At 42.9% G+C, this 12261-nt stretch overlaps 1 protein-coding gene across 1 annotated transcript; it reads left to right on the top strand.

Moving 5' to 3' along the window:
- Positions 1-809: 809 nt before the first annotated feature.
- Positions 810-11852, top strand: LOC108023311 (dynein axonemal intermediate chain 7 homolog). The gene is made up of 13 exons (XM_017092612.2): positions 810-830; positions 1561-1649; positions 7458-7896; positions 7955-8112; positions 8245-8331; positions 8395-8594; positions 8656-9015; positions 9076-9232; positions 9290-10149; positions 10204-10537; positions 10922-11040; positions 11104-11179; positions 11237-11852. The coding sequence occupies exons 1-13, from the start codon at positions 810-812 to the stop codon at positions 11850-11852; spliced, it is 3516 nt and encodes a 1171-aa protein (XP_016948101.2).
- The last annotated feature ends 409 nt before the right edge of the window (positions 11853-12261 follow it).

Below are 12261 nucleotides of genomic sequence, written 5' to 3'. Positions count from 1 at the left end.
TTCAGAACTTAATATTCATCTATACATTTTCTAAAATCTAATAGACCTAGGATTAAGATCTGTATAGGGAGTTCATTAGGTTACTTACGGATCTGTGATTTATATTATAAAATATTATTGAACTTATCAATATACAAACGATTATAAACGCCCTCATATTCTATATATAAACATGTTTCAAAAAGGTATTTTATAGGTATATTAATATGTAAAGTATATATGATATTTGTGTAAAGAAGATTTTCCTTTGTTTATTTTTTAGGACATGCATACTTCTTTAAATAGTTTTTGTACAATTTCTATTTCAAAACGGGAAAAGTAAGAAAGCCACTTGTTACCAAACTCATGTGCGGTATTTATCACCCAAGAAACCTAATTGATTCCATCGAACCCCACTCAAGAACCCTTTGGCGAGGGTAGGGAAAACCCACTGATTGACTTGTCGGGCTTCGCTTGCCGTTTAAAAGCTCCACTCGCCCATCCCTGAGCACCTGCAACTGCTATTAATTTGATAAGCCAAAGGTGGGTCCGCAATTAGCCAGGACACCAGGACACCGGGACACCAGGAGGAGCTCTGGCCGGGCTGAAATTTAAATAGGCTGGTAATTAAGCGCCGTTGTCGCCTTGACACCTAGGGGGAAAAAAGCAGAACAACCGCTTCGCCAGCCCGAAAAGGAAAAAGAATTACCCCGAGACTCGCATGGGAAAGCCTTTCGCAGAAAAGGAAAAATAAAAGGGGGGAAACAGGACACGGGGCAAGTTGGCAAAGTTCAATCGGAAAACGCTCTACCCTTGCGGCAATTAGCCCGATGATAATGGACAATACTGCCGTGGGAAATTAAAAAAGTGCTTTTGTCAATTTCGCGCAAGGGAAAAATGTTAAATATTTAATGGCTCTCTGTTGTGAGAATTCAATTATATTTTTTTGCATTTATTAAAGGCGAGGACATTTTAAAGTACTCAAATTAAAAGTGGCCTATTAATCTACGTTCCAACAGATAATTTATCTGATTTGCCATCGATACTCGCTTCGGTGACTTTCTACACCGAGCTGCCCAGAGTCCCCGAAGCATCGCTGTCTTCTCACCTCAGCCGGAACCCGGAGTCTGGAGTCCCGAGCTCGGAATTCCCCTAGCCTCCGCATCCAATCCCCCTGCTCCTGGGAGGAGCCGGCGTGTCACCCGGCCTTCATTTCCCCGTGGATAGTTTCCTGCCACGCGCAACTTGACGGGGGATTTTCGGTAAACATTTTTGGCCAACGCTAAGCTCCCCAATGAATATTTAATTAGGGAAATTATGGCGGGCCAGAAAGGATTGCCTTCCGGCCACCTGAGTTGCCCGGGCAGCTGGCAAAAACAAAAACAGCAGCAGAGACGCAAACAGAAACAAGGTTGCCAGGACTCGTGTTGGATCAATATCAATAGCACCGGCTCCATTTGCACAGGAGGATTGCTCGGGACAAGGATAAGATGGTAGGCCACGGGTCAAACGCCCGGCTCAGCGCTGATGAAGATGCTAATTACCATAATGATGACGATGATGCAAATTTCATGAACAAAGCCGCCCAAGAAGAAGCTCTCGAAGAAGGAGAAGGCCCGCCTGGAGGCCGAGCAGGCCGAGCTCATGCGGATCGAAATGGAGAAGGAGAAGTGAGTACTAAGAACAGGATGTTTTAATCTCGCGATAAGTTCTAGTGTTCAAGTGAAAATTAGAAAATAGGTAAGCAAGCTAAGAATTCCTCAAAGTGAAAAGGATTGCTACCATTGGAAGCAGGCTGCTCGGAACAGTAGGTCTTTTAGCTGGATAAAAAACTTTGAATTGGAAAAACTACAAAACCACTTTAAAATTGAGAATTTTCTGCATAAATTCAGAATTGCTTTTTTCATCCCTGAAAAGTCAGTTTACAAACTAAATTTTTCTAGAATTAATTGGGATCGTTAGCATTGGAAGCCAGCTGCTCAAAACAGTCGCTCTTTTCGCTGTACGCCTTGATTTGGGGAAACTACGAGCAAAAAACTACCAAAAAAGGAGTATTTTTAACCAAAAACTGAATTCCAAAAAAATGCGACCCTACCCCTTGTAAAAAATGAAAAATTTTTTCAAAAAATAAATTTTTCTAGAATTAATTGGGATCGTTAGCATTGGAAGCCAGGTGCTCAAAACAGTCGCTCTTTTTGCTGTACGCCTTGATTTGGGGAAACTACGAGCAAAAAACTACCAAAAAATTAGTATTTTTAACCAAAAACTGAATTCCAAAAAAATCCGATCCTACCCCTTGCAAAAAATGAAAAATTTTTTCAAAAAATAAATTTTTCTAGAATTAATTGGGATCGTTAGCATTGGAAGCCAGCTGCTCAAAACAGTCGCTCTTTTTGCTGTACGCCTTGATTTGGGGAAACTACGAGCAAAAAACTACCAAAAAATTAGTATTTTTAACCAAAAACTGAATTCCAAAAAAATCCGATCCTACCCCTTGCAAAAAATGAAAAATTTTTTCAAAAAATAAATTTTTCTAGAATTAATTGGGATCGTTAGCATTGGAAGCCAGCTGCTCAAAACAGTCGCTCTTTTTGCTGTACGCCTTGATTTGGGGAAACTACGAGCAAAAAACTACCAAAAAAGGAGTATTTTTAACCAAAAACTGAATTCCAAAAAAATGCGACCCTACCCCTTGTAAAAAATGAAAAATTTTTTCAAAAAATAAATTTTTCTAGAATTAATTGGGATCGTTAGCATTGGAAGCCAGGTGCTCAAAACAGTCGCTCTTTTTGCTGTACGCCTTGATTTGGGGAAACTACGAGCAAAAAACTACCAAAAAATTAGTATTTTTAACCAAAAACTGAATTCCAAAAAAATCCGACCCTACCCCTTGTAAAAAATGAAAAATTTTTTCAAAAAATAAATTTTTCTAGAATTAATTGGGATCGTTAGCATTGGAAGCCAGCTGCTCAAAACAGTCGCTCGTTTTGCTGTACGCCTTGATTTGGGGAAACTACGAGCAAAAAACTACCAAAAAAGGAGTATTTTTAACCAAAAACTGAATTCCAAAAAAATCCGATCCTACCCCTTGTAAAAAATGAAAAATTTTTTCAAAAAATAAATTTTTCTAGAATTAATTGGGATCGTTAGCATTGGAAGCCAGCTGCTCAAAACAGTCGCTCTTTTCGCTGTACGCCTTGATTTGGGGAAACTACGAGCAAAAAACTACCAAAAAAGGAGTATTTTTAACCAAAAACTGAATTCCAAAAAAATCCGATCCTACCCCTTGTAAAAAATGAAAAATTTTTTCAAAAAATAAATTTTTCTAGAATTAATTGGGATCGTTAGCATTGGAAGCCAGCTGCTCAAAACAGTCGCTCTTTTCGCTGTACGCCTTGATTTGGGGAAACTACGAGCAAAAAACTACCAAAAAAGGAGTATTTTTAACCAAAAACTGAATTCCAAAAAAATCCGACCCTACCCCTTGTAAAAAATGAAAAATTTTTTCAAAAAATAAATTTTTCTAGAAATAATTGGGATCGTTAGCATTGGAAGCCAGGTGCTCAAAACAGTCGCTCTCTTTTTGCTGTACGCCTTGATTTGGGGAAACTACGAGCAAAAAACTACCAAAAAATTAGTATTTTTAACCAAAAACTGAATTCCAAAAAAATCCGATCCTACCCCTTGCAAAAAATGAAAAATTTTTTCAAAAAATAAATTTTTCTAGAATTAATTGGGATCGTTAGCATTGGAAGCCAGCTGCTCAAAACAGTCGCTCTTTTTGCTGTACGCCTTGATTTGGGGAAACTACGAGCAAAAAACTACCAAAAAATTAGTATTTTTAACCAAAAACTGAATTCCAAAAAAATCCGATCCTACCCCTTGCAAAAAATGAAAAATTTTTTCAAAAAATAAATTTTTCTAGAATTAATTGGGATCGTTAGCATTGGAAGCCAGCTGCTCAAAACAGTCGCTCTTTTTGCTGTACGCCTTGATTTGGGGAAACTACGAGCAAAAAACTACCAAAAAATTAGTATTTTTAACCAAAAACTGAATTCCAAAAAAATCCGATCCTACCCCTTGCAAAAAATGAAAAATTTTTTCAAAAAATAAATTTTTCTAGAATTAATTGGGATCGTTAGCATTGGAAGCCAGCTGCTCAAAACAGTCGCTCTTTTCGCTGTACGCCTTGATTTGGGGAAACTACGAGCAAAAAACTACCAAAAAAGGAGTATTTTTAACCAAAAACTGAATTCCAAAAAAATCCGACCCTACCCCTTGTAAAAAATGAAAAATTTTTTCAAAAAATAAATTTTTCTAGAAATAATTGGGATCGTTAGCATTGGAAGCCAGGTGCTCAAAACAGTCGCTCTCTTTTTGCTGTACGCCTTGATTTGGGGAAACTACGAGCAAAAAACTACCAAAAAATTAGTATTTTTAACCAAAAACTGAATTCCAAAAAAATCCGATCCTACCCCTTGCAAAAAATGAAAAATTTTTTCAAAAAATAAATTTTTCTAGAATTAATTGGGATCGTTAGCATTGGAAGCCAGCTGCTCAAAACAGTCGCTCTTTTTGCTGTACGCCTTGATTTGGGGAAACTACGAGCAAAAAACTACCAAAAAATTAGTATTTTTAACCAAAAACTGAATTCCAAAAAAATCCGATCCTACCCCTTGCAAAAAATGAAAAATTTTTTCAAAAAATAAATTTTTCTAGAATTAATTGGGATCGTTAGCATTGGAAGCCAGCTGCTCAAAACAGTCGCTCTTTTTGCTGTACGCCTTGATTTGGGGAAACTACGAGCAAAAAACTACCAAAAAATTAGTATTTTTAACCAAAAACTGAATTCCAAAAAAATCCGATCCTACCCCTTGCAAAAAATGAAAAATTTTTTCAAAAAATAAATTTTTCTAGAATTAATTGGGATCGTTAGCATTGGAAGCCAGCTGCTCAAAACAGTCGCTCTTTTTGCTGTACGCCTTGATTTGGGGAAACTACGAGCAAAAAACTACCAAAAAATTAGTATTTTTAACCAAAAACTGAATTCCAAAAAAATCCGACCCTACCCCTTGTAAAAAATGAAAAATTTTTTCAAAAAATAAATTTTTCTAGAATTAATTGGGATCGTTAGCATTGGAAGCCAGCTGCTCAAAACAGTCGCTCTTTTTGCTGTACGCCTTGATTTGGGGAAACTACGAGCAAAAAACTACTAAAAAAGGAGTATTTTTAACCAAAAACTGAATTCCAAAAAAATGCGACCCTACCCCTTGTAAAAAATGAAACATTTTTTCAAAAAATAAATTTTTCTAGAATTAATTGGGATCGTTAGCATTGGAAGCCAGGTGCTCAAAACAGTCGCTCTTTTTGCTGTACGCCTTGATTTAGGGAAACTACGAGCAAAAAACTACCAAAAAAGGAGTATTTTTAACCAAAAACTGAATTCCAAAAAAATCCGACCCTACCCCTTGTAAGAAATGAAAAATTTTTTCAAAAAATAAATTTTTCTAGAATTAATTGGGATCGTTGGCATTGGAAGCCAGCTGCTCAAAACAGTCGCTCTTTTCGCTGTACGCCTTGATTTGGGGAAACTACGAGCAAAAAACTACTAAAAAGGAGTATTTTTAACCAAAAACTGAATTCCAAAAAAATCCGACCCTACCCCTTGTAAAAAATGAAAAATTTTTTCAAAAAATAAATTTTTCTAGAATTAATTGGGATCGTTAGCATTGGAAGCCAGCTGCTCAAAACAGTCGCTCTTTTTGCTGTACGCCTTGATTTGAAGAAAATACGAGCAAAAAACTACCAAAAAAGGAGTATTTTTAACCAAAAACTGAATTCCAAAAAAATCCTTGTAAAAAATGAAAAATTTTTTCAAAAAATAAATTTTTCTAGAATTAATTGGGATCGTTGGCATTGGAAGCCAGCTGCTCAAAACAGTCGCTCTTTTCGCTGTACGCCTTGATTTGGGGAAACTACGAGCAAAAAACTACTAAAAAAGGAGTATTTTTAACCAAAAACTGAATTCCAAAAAAATCCGACCCTACACCTTGTAAAAAATGAAAACATTTTTTCAAAAAATAAATTTTTCTAGAATTAATTGGGATCGTTAGCATTGGAAGCCAGCTGCTCAAAACAGTCGCTCTTTTTGCTGTACGCCTTGATTTGGGGAAACTACGAGCAAAAAACTACCAAAAAATTAGTATTTTTAACCAAAAACTGAATTCCAAAAAAATCCGACCCTACCCCTTGTAAAAAATGAAAAATTTTTTCAAAAAATAAATTTTTCTAGAATTAATTGGGATCGTTAGCATTGGAAGCCAGGTGCTCAAAACAGTCGCTCTTTTTGCTGTACGCCTTGATTTAGGGAAACTACGAGCAAAAAACTACCAAAAAAGGAGTATTTTTAACCAAAAACTGAATTCCAAAAAAATCCGACCCTACCCCTTGTAAAAAATGAAAAATTTTTTCAAAAAATAAATTTTTCTAGAATTAATTGGGATCGTTGGCATTGGAAGCCAGCTGCTCAAAACAGTCGCTCTTTTCGCTGTACGCCTTGATTTGGGGAAACTACGAGCAAAAAACTACTAAAAAAGGAGTATTTTTAACCAAAAACTGAATTCCAAAAAAATCCGACCCTACCCCTTGTAAAAAATGAAAACATTTTTTCAAAAAATAAATTTTTCTAGAATTAATTGGGATCGTTAGCATTGGAAGCCAGGTGCTCAAAACAGTCGCTCTTTTTGCTGTACGCCTTGATTTGGGGAAACTACGAGCAAAAAACTACCAAAAAATTAGTATTTTTAACCAAAAACTGAATTCCAAAAAAATCCGACCCTACCCCTTGTAAAAAATGAAAAATTTTTTCAAAAAATAAATTTTTCTAGAATTAATTGGGATCGTTAGCATTGGAAGCCAGCTGCTCAAAACAGTCGCTCTTTTTGCTGTACGCCTTGATTTGGGGAAACTACGAGCAAAAAACTACCAAAAAAGGAGTATTTTTAACCAAAAACTGAATTCCAAAAAAATCCGACCCTACCCCTTGTAAAAAATGAAAAATTTTTTCAAAAAATAAATTTTTCTAGAATTAATTGGGATCGTTGGCATTGGAAGCCAGCTGCTCAAAACAGTCGCTCTTTTCGCTGTACGCCTTGATTTGGGGAAACTACGAGCAAAAAACTACTAAAAAAGGAGTATTTTTAACCAAAAACTGAATTCCAAAAAAATCCGACCCTACCCCTTGTAAAAAATGAAAACATTTTTTCAAAAAATTAATTTTTCTAGAATTAATTGGGATCGTTAGCATTGGAAGCAAGCTGCTCAGAGTTGTCGGTCTTTTAGGTGTACGCCTTGAATTAGCGAAACTACATTGAAAATCCGTTAAAAAGGGACGCTTCTTAGTCGTTATTTGGGGATATCCTGTTCTGTTAGGGGGTTAAAATAAAAACACATGAATACCTATCCCCCTTCCCCGGCAGACTCAAGAAGCTGGAGGAGGCCCGGCAGCGCAAGAAGCTGGAGATGGAGCAGGCGAAGCACCGGCAGCAGCAGGAGGTGGCCGAGAACCGGCAGCGGCGGGCGCAGCTGAAGGACAGCATGCTGTTCTTCGAGGCGGTGCGCACGGCCATCGAGGCCATCAAGGACGGGGAGCGGCACGAGCGGGACTGGGAGAAGTTCATGCGCTGCAACGGGCTGCCGAACGCGGCCAGTCCCAGCGACCTGCGCAAGTACATCCACCAGTGGCACACGGACATCGCCAAGCGGCAGCTGGAGTCCCGCAACTGGCTGCTGCGCACCGACGAGCGCACCCTGCTCACCCAGGACGCCCAGGTGCCGGATCTCACGAGGATCTCGCTGCGTCAGCAGCAGGGACGCCTCGGCGACGTCTACTCGCAGCGGATTAAGGAGGTTCTGGGGGTGAGGTCCCTTTAAGATCCCGTATTCCCTATATCTGTCTATTATGGATCCTTCACAGATCCTCAATGAGCTGGACGAAATGCTGCCCTTCAAGCAGAAGTCCGCCCTTATTGCCGCCGATCTCGTGAAGCTCAAGACCGAGATGAGGGTGTTCCTCAAGCAGCACCTGGACGAGTTCACCTACAAGACCATGTCGCATATTGAGAGGGATATGGAGTAAGTGGTCTTGGATTAAAAACTACCTTTGAAGGGGAATATTGAATTGAAGAACCTTTTTTTATGATCTTATATATCTTAAATATATATTTTTACATGATCCCGTTTTATATCTATTCTTATTTCCTGCAGAATCGATAGACCAGGAGTGTCGAAGCACATCTACACCTCTGATGTTTTCCAGAGCTTCGTCTGGACCTTCTCCAAAGATGCTCAAATGCAAGTGACCCTGATATCTTTAATCTTAAAACTATATTATTCCTCTGAAACCCCTTGCTTCAGAGCTCTGAACCCAAAGGCCCGAATTGGCGAGCAGTCCGCCCATAATGAGATCGACTTCCCCACCATAGAGATGCAAATCTCCTTGCCACCCACGGTTCACCTGCAGAGCTCAGCTCTGCGGGGTCTCAGGTTGAACTACGACCACTTCAGTGACTACTGCAGCAGTTACTGCCTGAAGCATGCCAGATCTGCCAATGCTAGTGAGATACTCTTTAAATAAAATTGTTTATAGTTATCATTTACTTTAAACACACCTCGAAGACATCCTGCGGCAGACGAAGCGGGAGTGGCGCAAGCGCAAGGAGATCCTGCAGGCGATGCTGGACGAGTGCGGGCGGGAGATCCCGCTCTCGGAGCTGGAGCAGCTCACCCAGGACCAGCACTCGGCCAGCTCGCAGCCGCCGCGGGAGCGCACCTACGACGTGGACAAGCTGTACGCGGAGTACGAGGACGAGCTGAGCAAGGCCCATCGCAGGGCCATCGGGCCGGAGGCCTACGGAATGCTGGAGACGGATGTGAATCTGCGCAAGTACCGCATCATCGGCGGGGTCTACTGCATCGACTTCCTGGAGACCCCGCAGCAGGACAAGCAGCTGAATGCCAGATCCTTCATACGCACCAGTTGTGTTGCATTCTTAAGGGATTATATTTGTTAGTTGACTAACCTCCTTCCACTTCCAGTCACTTCAGCCAACAGCTTGGTGCACAAGGAGTACTACCAGACCTACAAGCCCCCGCCTCCAGTTCTGCCGGGAGTGCGGCGATTGCCCGAGGAGATTGAGGCCGAGATGCGGATGATTGAGGCGGCCCTGGACAAACTGGCCCTGGTCACCCTACAGTGGGTATTGAGTTCCCTTCAAGACGAAACCTAATCCCTGAATTCTAACCCCCCAAGACTGCCGGACTCGGTGATTTGGTTCGAGCCACCTGTGGCCTGTCGCTGGGAGACGCATGTGGAGACCCTGGAAATGGAGCTGGCCGACGGCATGAAGCCGCAGGCCAAGAAGTCAGCCGGCGAGGGCGATGCCACGGAGGCAGATGGCACGGCCGGTGGTGCCGGGGCGGGTGAAACGGCGGCTGCCACCACGGCCACGCCCACCGAGGCCACGCCCCTCTCCACCCACGCCCAGCCCAGCCCCCTGAAGAGCTCGCCCCGCTGTCCAGCTGCCCGTGTGCGCTCCCAGAAATCGGGCATGGCCGGCGAGTCCAGCCGGCAGCAGGTGCTGCGCGAAATCAACGACTTCGATCTGCGGGCCATCCCCAGCGATGTGGATCTGTATGGGCTGGTCAAGGACTTCGTGGTGCCCCGGCTGCCCCAGGGATTCTGCGTTCGCCTGGAGCAGTCGACTCCGATTATGGCCACGGGCCAGCGACAGCGGAAGGTGATGTTTCTGGCCCGTCAAACCCACATCCGACTGGGTCAGGGATTGGGCCTGGGTCAAGGACAGGCAGCCGACCAGGATCAACTGGTGATACCCAAGGACCTACCCAAGACGGGTCTGGGAGCTGAGTTCCTGGACACGGAGGAACCGGCCGAGATGTTCCCCCCTCTATGCTTCGATAAGCTTCTGAAGTTCCGTCAACTGGCACCGCGTTCCAAGCCTCTCATCCTCCAGCAGGGCTATCTGTTCTCCCAGCTCATCGAGGACATGGACCGGTTGTGGCGACTCCAGCTGCCCAGGGATCAGCAGGAGGAGCTCATCCAGCAGATATCGGAGCAGCTGTCGCCCACAGGCTCGCGAGGGAGTGAAGCAGGTGAGATATATCCAATAGAAGGATTCAAATTCTTTATCCCATCCCTATGCCCAGGAGAAAGGGACACGAAGCCAGAAAACGAAGCCGATCCGCCGGAGAATATGCAGCCTCTTAGCCAGGAACTGGTGGATGTCCTGCAGCCCGCCGCAGCAGCCGCCGCCTTTGCCTACTACACGGGTATATCCTTTGTGCGGGACTCACAGCTGCCACCGGAACTGGAACCCGAGCCAAAGGACAAGCGCTCTAACAGCTTGGACAGCAGCGAGGACGACGACGACGATGTGGACAGCCTGGTGGAGCTGCTCGAAGGAGGAGCCTCCACGGCGGGCAACACCCTGCACGACCTGCTGGGTCCTCCGACTAACAGTGACAGCAGTGACAGTGAAAGGTATGCATATTGAGAACAGAAAAAGCTTAGATCATAGGTTCTCAATTTGAGAATTCGATTTCTTACTTTTTCGAGAAGAAACTTTCTTGAAATCAAGACGAAAGTACACTTGACTTCGATTTTTGAGTTGAAGCGATCTTGAAATTAAGATGAAAGTGTTCTTGATTTTATTTTTTAAGGCGAAAGTAGTCTTGAGAGCCAGGAGGACATTTCTTTAATGATACGTTGCATCGTTCTTGACTCACTTTTGATATCAAATGAATATAAATTAAGTCCACAGATTAATCGAACTGAGTTGCATTGAATAGTTGAGTGCGAAATAAAAAACCGTTGGAAGAGGTTAACAAATTTTTTTTTGTATTTATTTAAATGTATAATGCACAGTAAACAGAAAATGAGCAATGCGGCAGCCATAACCCAGGGAAAGTGGAGCACCCGCGATGTCCACGACACCAAGTTTAATGAGGACAAGCTGTCCATACAGTTTCGCACCGGAAGATTGGGTAAGAAATTGAAAGCTGCCTATGAATATCAAAAAATAAAGAAAAGCCCATGGAAACCCACAGGTATTTTTGGATTCGCTTTGAATAAATACAGCAATATGCCCTATCAAACTTGGGACCTGCGGCCAGATATGAAAAAGTTAGTAAAATCGTATAGGAATACCTGCTAACCTTAATTACCCCATCATTCTTTCAGTCCCGGCACCATAATCTTCAGTTTCACGGCCTCGCTGATCAGCTTGGACATGACGATAACCGAATCGGGCTATACGGTCAATAACTTTCAGGGTGGCAGCACCCAGGGCATCACCGAGATGATAGGAAAGACCCTGTCGCTCTCGGAGCTCAAGGCCACGCTCATCCTGTCCGCCGTGGATATTTTCCCCGACGAGGATGCCTTCTGCTACACGGAGGGCTCCTGTGAGAAGAACTACGTGATGGAGATGCACTGCTATGCGTGTCTCTCCACCTTGGCCCAGTCGCACAACTTCAGTTGGTCGCGGTGGAACCTCTTGGCCGGTTCCCGGACTGCAGTTCTCCTGGTTCGGGAGCTGATCGAGGGCAAGAAGGTGCCGTACTACTCCACCTTACTGGTCACCCCGCTGAAGACCTCGATAATTGACTGCACCGAGGTGTCGGCCAGCTTCAATGCCGTGGGCATCGCGGGAATGGAGTACTACGCCGATCTGTATCAACTGTCGCAGGCCCATGCCCAGCCCAGCAGCCTAGAGAAGCAAAGGACCATGAGTCCCGTGCTCAGGGACAACATAGCCAAGATTCTGATGGCCATACGACCGCTCAGCTTGTGCTGATATGAAATAGCCCAAGAGAATTCAACGACTAATTCATAAACACATTTTCCATGGGCCACCTTTTAGCAACCTTTGTAAATGCTTCTCTGTCACAGCTTTTCATGGCATATTGGATTTAATGGGATAAATTCTATGCATGTCATGCATAATGCAGGGGCCATGTCGATAATTCAGCTTTTTATCCACTTAGGAATAGCGCTTAGCCACAAAGGCATCATCAATCTCCAACGAAATTGTCTCCCTCTCCAATTATAATACATTTCCATTGTCAGCAGTTTGTCTCTCTCCTTATGGACCCTTCTTATGTGCGCCACCCATTAGACCCCACTCCCAGCCCCACTCCCATTCCGAGCACCATTCCCGCCCTACACTGGTACACACTCACACTCCCGGACAAAGGCAGCACAAT

Source organism: Drosophila biarmipes, chromosome X (genome assembly GCF_025231255.1).
Source record: "Drosophila biarmipes strain raj3 chromosome X, RU_DBia_V1.1, whole genome shotgun sequence".
In the NCBI taxonomy this organism is placed as follows: Eukaryota; Metazoa; Arthropoda; class Insecta; order Diptera; family Drosophilidae; genus Drosophila; species Drosophila biarmipes.
This window is presented reverse-complemented; position numbering and strand designations above follow the sequence as displayed.